The sequence below is a fragment of the Lactuca saligna genome, chromosome 5 (assembly GCF_052625555.1).
Source record: "Lactuca saligna cultivar CGN05327 chromosome 5, ASM5262555v1, whole genome shotgun sequence".
In the NCBI taxonomy this organism is placed as follows: Eukaryota; Viridiplantae; Streptophyta; class Magnoliopsida; order Asterales; family Asteraceae; genus Lactuca; species Lactuca saligna.
Window position 1 is genome coordinate 274,596,091 of NC_136421.1, and position 8,322 is coordinate 274,604,412.

An 8,322-nucleotide genomic window follows, 5' to 3' on the forward strand; every position below is an offset into this window, starting at 1 on the left:
TGTAAGATCTATTTTGTTCTGTTTATGCTTTTGGTTTGTATTGAACATGACATCCTGCGATATTGTTATATAATGAAAATACATTTCTTTAAAGAAATGCTTTGATATTTTTTATCATATTTTGTTTTAGGAACAAGTTCTGAAATAATTTTCTTTCAACAATTACTATGATTTTAAAAACAAAGCATAAACAAATCGGTCTTTTCTGGCCGTGAAATTGGGGATGTCACACAAGGCAAGTAGAGTCGATCCACAGAGACACGGGATAATTAGTCTATACATCTTTGCGCAAGGTACTATGGTCACCAACAGTAAAGAGGGGGGTTTAGAATGCAATGACTAAACAACCAAGTTAAAAACACACGTAAGCAGCTAAATAAGTGAATTAAATTCAGATTTTGTAAGGACTCCAACTTCATATATGACAACTTAGCAATGTGACTCAAATATGACACAATATTCGTCCAGTTCTATCTAAGTTGGCACTTGAAAGTGCTAATAAGCTCTAACACTTCCCATTCACCACATTAATTAACCAAAACAAGCTCTTTGATTAACCCTAACCTTACTAACCTAATCTAAACAAGCTCTTAGAATTAGATTAAAAGACCGCATGAAGCTTTATGTGAATGTTCCCAACAACGCCTAATACTCATCACAAGCTCGGGAGTGTAAAAGTGTCTGAATACGATTTACACCAAATTCATTCAACAGAGATCGGTTTAATGCTTGTTAATTGTTTAATTTCACAAAACAATTACATATTTTGTAAAAGAGATAACTTGAATGACCTAACCCTAATTCAAATGGCCAATAAGAATCACAATTAGAATCAAACATTCGATTGAAGCAAAATCAAATTCATTAGATAGAAATTAAGAACAAACATCATGTCATATGATTGAAGTCACTACCAAGAAGTCGAAACATGAAATTGGAGAAACTAGGGTTCTAGCCACATATGGCTAGAACAAGATCACAAGTCTAAAAGATGAAAGTAATGTGCAATTACAACTTACAAATACGAGAAATAATGTTTCCAAATGATTACTGATCAAACACTTGCAAAAACCTTTGAAATCCCCTCACAAAATGTGCTCTGATATGTTGTATGTGTGTAAAAATGGCTCTTAACCCGTAACATGAAACATAGGAAAAACTGCCAAAAGTTGGTTTCTGGGTCGAACACGGCCTGTGTTGGACATAGAGTAAAACTGACACGGATCGTGTTCAGCATGGTCAATAGCTCCCATTTTGGTCAACACGACCCGTGTTGATTCTGCAGTGTAAATCCAACACGGCCCGTGTACCCCTCTGACTCCGAATCCAAACTTGATTTTTCCAACTTTTTCGTTCTTCGCCCGATCATCCCGAAATCTTCACCAATGCTTTCGGGAACCTCCCAAAGCGCGTTCCAACCTCCGGTTTACCTGAAAAAGACATGAAAATGTGCAAATAAGGTTGTTCTAGAGACTAACATGAAATATGTTGAAATGCAAGACAAATGAAGGACAATTATGCTAAATAGATGCATAAAATGAGACTAAAAGGTGTGCAAAAAGGTGAACAAATTGCACCTAACAATGCCCTACAATTGGGACTTTCAATCTGGCTTTATAGTAGTTATAAAATGCCCTTTCGTTAGGGACTTACCACCTTACAACATCAACACACCAAGGTTGACACCCCCAAATTCTAACTAAAAGCAGCTTCCAAACATATAAAATGCCAATCATTACCGACTTTCTAGTCTACCTTTACAAAAACATACAAAAGCATACACCAACCACCCTAACTAATTACAATCACTCCTTAACTTCAAAACACAAAAGACCAAGCCATCAAACAACAGTGCAATTGTCATCATGTACCTGCCTATTACCTTCCTTGAATCAAAAACATCTTTCTCACTCTTTACCACCTTACATTTCTCCTATGACAACAGGAACTCCACTTCAACAATCATTGTCCTCAAAATTTTCATCTCAGACAGATCCTCTTTAGCATTTAGTTTTTGCTTCAGAGAATATAGAAGGTTTTTGTAGTACATTTCTTCCTGTTCATCGTCTTTCCATTCAAAGAAGTTACATTTCTTCAACCCAATCTATAAATAATCAATCCATTAAAAAATGAAAATGCTTTGATTTAGATAGTAAATAAAGGTTAAGGAAATTAGCTGCCTTTAATGTACTAACAAAATGGGTTTGATTCACGATCACAAATATTCCTCAAGAAGAAAATAAAATTAGTTTTTTTTTTCAAAATACAAATCTAGCATGACCGACTTTACACGAAGAAACACCACAGTCAAACCCTAAAATACGAAGGTAGCATGATTAGGATTATCGGGACCTACCAAACTGTTTCAACAAATCCAGAAACGCCTCCCATGGTTTGTTATCTTCCAACACGTTCGTTCTTTAGCTAGAACGTCACAATCACAAATCTTTACCCCTTCTCGCACTTGAACACGAGTCACTTGTAGCTGATTCCTTAAAGTGGATGAACTCGAATACATTGTTCTTGAGAATAACAAGAGTTGGTGGAAAGGATTTGACTTTTCAAAAAAGGGTAAGAAACATTTCAATAATGGTCCGAGTCAGAGTTTCAATTAATAAGGGTTGTTGGACGAGTGAGCTTCTTCGACACATCAGTATCCCACGTAAGCTTATTGGACACATCACCCTGCCACAATAGCATTGGAATCGATAAACCGTCTAATTTTTTGGATAATACTGTAATTAAAAGGTAAACATAGAGTTTAATTGTTTAATGTAAAAAAGAAAACTTTAGTGACGGAATTAGTTAAATCTCAAAATTTATTCGTGTGCTACATATCATTTTCCCCAAAATAATACATTTTCTAATAATACCAAAAAGTGATATATAATCGCTTGAATAAAATCCAAAATCAAAGCATAGGAAATAGAGTGGAGCTACCAAACGCTGCAGATAATCTTCCCTGGTTTGCATGGGATGGAATCTTGATATTTTGAGTCACAATTTGTTCTCTGTCAAGATTTTAGATTCATTAACACTCTATATATGTAACCGACCCTGTTGCGTCCCCTCAACTTGACACCTTCCTTCCGATCCAAACACACAAAATCTCCGATCCGTGCGCCTACCCCTTTCCCCACTTTTCTCCTTTCTCCTTTCTCCTTTTCCCCTTTCTCTCTCATCTCTTCAATCCCTCTTTTTTTCTTTTCTCTCTTTATTCTTCTTTTTGTTTCCAGTAAAATAAGCAATAGAAATCAAAGAATCAAAACGGGATTAATGGCATTGAGAAGGAGGTGAGGTTGGGCGACACGCATTGGGAAGGAATCGGAATCTTTTTGCTGCTGAAAACAGGGTTGGATTCGTCCGGAAAAGGAGCTCTAAAAAACAAGTTTTTTTTTTTTTTTTTTTTTTTTTTTTTTTTTTTTTGTGACTGGTGTTTTGTCTTTGTTCGATTCCCCAAGAAGGGTATAATAGCAGACACAAAGAGAAACAGAGAGAGATGATAAAAGGGCATTGTTAGGGATTAAACTGTTTAGGTATATGTATTGATAGTGAAATGTCTGAATTGGTGGCCCGCACTGGTCGTCATCAGCAACGTTATGAGGCCGGTTGCCGTCTCATCGCCGGGTATACTGTTCTCCCCTTTCTCTTTCCTCTTCGTATTTTAATTTACAAAATTTCCCATTTGCCTTTGTTTAATGTCGAATCCAGAATATTCCCCTAACTATTTCAATCTCTAAGCTTGTTTATAACAACAACCTGCATTCTCTTTCCCCAAATTTCGATAGGTTATTCTCGATTTCTGCTTCTTGTTGTTGAGTTATTCATACATCTGTCAGTAGTCGTGTGTAATCCAGGCAGTCGTAATGAAACAATTTCTATTAAATTGCTTAATTCTCCATTCGATGCTTTCTGTTATCATCTCAAATCTTGCTTTCTGTTCTACTATTCAACTCCAGTAGCGAGTTTACGACGCTATGACAGCTATTGCATATGAAGTATTCACTTCCCCGAGTTTCTCCTTGTTCTGTAAATTAGCTTCTGTGGTAATTGTTAACAAATGTCCATTTTCGTATCTGCAGACTGCAGTTCATATATGAGTTTCAATACTTCTGAAAGTAACTTTCTTTACGATTATGATCAGGTGCATTCCCTTCAGGTTTCGGTACTCTGAAGGCAGTAATGGAAGCAAATCTGAGAAGATTTTGGAGGTGCTAATGATCAACTCTACAAGTGGACCTGGTCTTTTGTTCCCAAAGGTACCAATTACAAACAACTTCCATATTAGTTATTGTTCATTTTGTGTTTGATCTTATGATTTGGTTATGTCTTATTAGGGTGGATGGGAAAATGATGAAACTGTTGAGGAGGCAGCTGCACGTGAAGCATTGGAAGAGGCTGGAGTTCGAGGGGAATTAATGGTGGGTTTAAGAATTCAATTTCTCCCATTTCCCTCTTTCTAACTTTATAACCACATCAATCAGTTTTTTGGATCTAATTTTTGTGTAACAGCATTTTCTGGGGCACTACTATTTCAAAAGCAAAACACTACAAGACGAATTTAGCCCTGAAGGCAGGTGTCGAGCAGCAATGTTTGCATTGTTTGTGAAGGAAGAGTTGGATTCATGGCCAGAACAGAGCCGAAGGGTCAGAAGTTGGGTCACAATACCCGAAGCAGTCAACTGCTGTCGCCACTCATGGATGCGTGAAGCTCTTGAAAACGCCTTCAAAAAATGGACTGCGGATGCTATGATCATATTAATGGAACACCACTAACTAACCGACTTTTATCTTTCCATAAAAAAAAAACATATTGTCATTTTGGCTTCTTCAACCATGTTTCTTGGTTTTTAACTGTCTTTGGGTGAGATTTTTTTTTTTTTTTAAATCAGTTTAAAGACTAGTGTTGACATTTGAAACTAGTGTTACCCTTTTCTTTCCTTTACTTTGGTTACCGTTTTCAAACTAAAGAAGATCGGGTTGAGTTGATTCTGTAACATACAAGATTTTCTTGGACAAAACAAGCCCGATGAAAAAGCTTTTGTGATAAAAATTTGAAGTTGAGTATGCAAAAGGAATAGTTACAGTTATAAAACATAAGTGGGAATATATAAATTTGGTATCTGATAATGTAAGGACCCAATTTTTTTTTGTTGGGATCTTTCAAACTATCATCTTGGTCTGTTATTATACTTTGAGAAGCATAAATATTTACAATCTACGTTTTTGGTTTAAAAAATTATAATATGTAATTTCACGTGATATGAAATGAATTTCTGTACTATGTCATGGGATTCGAATATTATCGGATAAAGTTCTTCATGTTATAATATGAAATACATATTTAACTTTGGAATAGCAGCACATAGAGTTCACACAGTATAGCCTGGAGTATACATATAATAACATTAAATTCACATATTAAAAAAAGAAGATAAGATTTAATAAACTGTAATCTGTTTCGGATCCAATGAACTGTAATCTGTTTCGGATCCAACGGGTGATCCAAACGATTACCTTAGAATCCAAACATATCCTCAAAAAATATCAAACATTTGGTCCATAAACAAATGTAAAACCCAACAAGGAAAGGGATACCAAACTAGGATGTGAAAATACGATAACAATGTGTAATAATGAGAGCAAAATGTATCATGATATAAAAAAAGAAAATGGAAAACAAATAAACTCATGGACACAAGCACTTTAACGTGGTTCCAGAATAATATAAGTATATTATTGAGAATAATATAAGTATATTATTGATTAGGATTCAGACTACATGAGTTTATTAAAAATAAAAATTTAATATCAATATTTAAACATTAAATTTTTATAAAATAACACTTTTACATACGATAATGTAATCTTTTGGAACATTTATAAAAGAAATCAAATATTCTTTAGAGCATTTATGAGACTTTATTATCAAATTAATAGAATAATTTTCTGTGGAATTTTATTTTAAAAAATGAAAAAACTCCTAAAAAATAACAAATAAAAAATAATAATTCTAAAATTTTCATAAAATTACATGTGACAAAACTCTGAAGAATTTGACAAATGGTAAAAAAAACCCTTCTTTTATTGGGTTAACAATTAAAGTGGGTTATAAATAACTCCAAAATGAAAAAACAAAACCCTTTGTCTTCAAAGAAATGGATAGATAGGAATGAGAAAAACTAGCAATAAAATTGTAATATCCGTTTTCAAGAGCTAGAAATATAGAATTTTTGGATAACTTTAAATTTTATTTAAACAAGTTAATAATACAAAATAAAAATTAATAAATTTATATAAAATAACAAAAAATAATCATATTATTAGTAAAAATGATAGTTGTAGTAGTTAAGAGTGTGTTTGGTTAAGAAATTTTTTCTAGTTTTCATGAAAATTTTCAAATGAAAATGAAATTTGGAAAACATGTTTGTTGATTCAATTTTCAAAAAATTTCCAAGAAAATGTAAATTTTCTGTTTTCCAAATTGTATATAAATTAGAAAAGTGATTTTTTTTATAGTTTTCTAAAGCTTTTTAATTTTCTAAGATGAAAAATAAAAACTCTACAATCTCCACCCAAACACGTTTTCTAAAATTTCCATTGAAAACTGAAATAAAAACTCAACTCTATTTTCTAAAAACATTTTTCTTGAGAAATGAAAATAGTTTTCCACAACCAAACACATCCTCAATGTTTAAGTTATTACATTTTGGGTTCAAGGATCGAAAGTGTCAAAACAAGGAAAGTGTTTGACGAAAGAGTGGACCCACTTATGGAAGGTTGGACTATTAAAGCATAATATAGACGAGGAAGGACTAGTTGGGTTAATATCCAAAGTTAAAAGTCACAAATATGTATAAGGGGGTGGTTTTAGTCAAATATACAATCTTGAGGGTAGAATTCAAAAATATGAGAAATAAGATGCAACATCCCCCTCTCGCTAACTTATGTGTCGATTTGGAAGATTAGAGCTCTCTCCATGGCGATTTTACTCTTCCATTGGTGTGTTGAAGTAATAGATGGTGATTTATTGAACAAGCATTTCCTCATCAAATTCTAGCTCTTGGAGCATATCTCAAACATAAAATGAATGAGAAAATAGGGATGGTAATTTTGAGGTTTTAAAAGGAGCCTTATGGTTGGAGTTTGAAGTTCAAATGAAGAACTGAATATATGAGTCAAAGCTTGCGAGGTGTAACGGTATAAATCCTCTTAATTTACATTGAAAATTTATGTTAGGGTTTTGGCTATGGAGTCAAATCTGTTTTTAACAAGTATTGATAGTTAGGGTTTTGTTTACCAACCCTCACTGAGTGTTTTATATGGTTCTAATTGTAGTTTTATCATTTGCTTGATGGAATTAATTTTACTCTAGATTGCAGATCGAGGATTAGGAAGTTGTTAAGACTTGTAAATAGATTCAATGATCATAGATATGGTTTTAATGCAATAAATCCATACTATTTGCACAATCCATTGAATGAAAGAATATAAAGCTTGAAAGTTAGAATTGGGGCTTCTATTGTTGAATCATGATCATATTGCAATTATCATGAGGGGCGTTGGGGCGAGGGGGGGGGGGGGGGGGAAGTGGGTAGCTGCACAAGGCCCAATTTTTATTCATTATATATTTTTATTTAAAAATAAAAAATTATAATAAAGACAAGGGCATTTTTCTTCTTGTTTGTCATGGGCCTTTAAGAATATCTAATTTTTTAAGACCGGCCTTGGTGATTATGTAACGTCCCAAAACAAAAATATTTTTATTTTTATTTTTAATTCATCAAATCACATAGTATTTGTCCTAAAACCCATCATAGTAACAAATGTATCATAATCATCAGAGTATAATAACAATTATTAGTGCGGAAAATCATCAGGGGGATAATGTTGTGCTGTAAAGCCAGACATTTCCCTTTAGAACCGGAAGTACCTCAAATATTCAAACCACGAAACCATAAACACAAAGCTTAGTGAGTTCCCCAAAATACCACATACCATACAAATGGCCCCAGCCCAACATACAAATGGGACCAAGACAACATGCAAATAGGCCCAATCCAACATAAATGAAAATAGGCCTAACCCAAACATACCAATAACCCCAACGCAACATACATACAAATGCAAGAGTCACAAATACATATAACATCCTACACAGTATAGTGAGAAGACCCACATTACTCACGAAATCAACTAAGAACACGGCTCACTACCACACGGATGGTGCTACGACCCACCTATTGAATCAAAAAAGGACCCACCTTAGTCTAACCTCTAAAACTAGTCATTTTGACCAAACGTCAAGACAGGTCAACAAGT

General features: G+C 33.8%; 1 protein-coding gene and 1 long non-coding RNA gene across 2 annotated transcripts; one reads left to right on the top strand and one right to left on the bottom strand.

The window, feature by feature from the left end:
• Window positions 1–912: 912 nt before the first annotated feature.
• On the bottom strand, window positions 913–3,076 carry LOC145047909 (uncharacterized). The gene is made up of 3 exons (XR_013682519.1): window positions 2,941–3,076; window positions 2,357–2,685; window positions 913–2,104 (listed from the first exon to the last, which is right to left on the bottom strand). It is a non-coding gene; the product is annotated as an uncharacterized LOC145047909 (long non-coding RNA).
• Window positions 3,077–3,381: 305 nt separating this feature from the next.
• On the top strand, window positions 3,382–4,854 carry NUDT16 (nudix hydrolase homolog 16). Its single transcript, XM_078996273.1, has 4 exons — window positions 3,382–3,627; window positions 4,145–4,259; window positions 4,338–4,421; window positions 4,513–4,854. Exons 1-4 carry the CDS (start codon window positions 3,557–3,559, stop codon window positions 4,774–4,776), a joined length of 534 nt encoding a protein of 177 aa, XP_078852399.1. The 5' UTR covers window positions 3,382–3,556; the 3' UTR covers window positions 4,777–4,854.
• The last annotated feature ends 3,468 nt before the right edge of the window (window positions 4,855–8,322 follow it).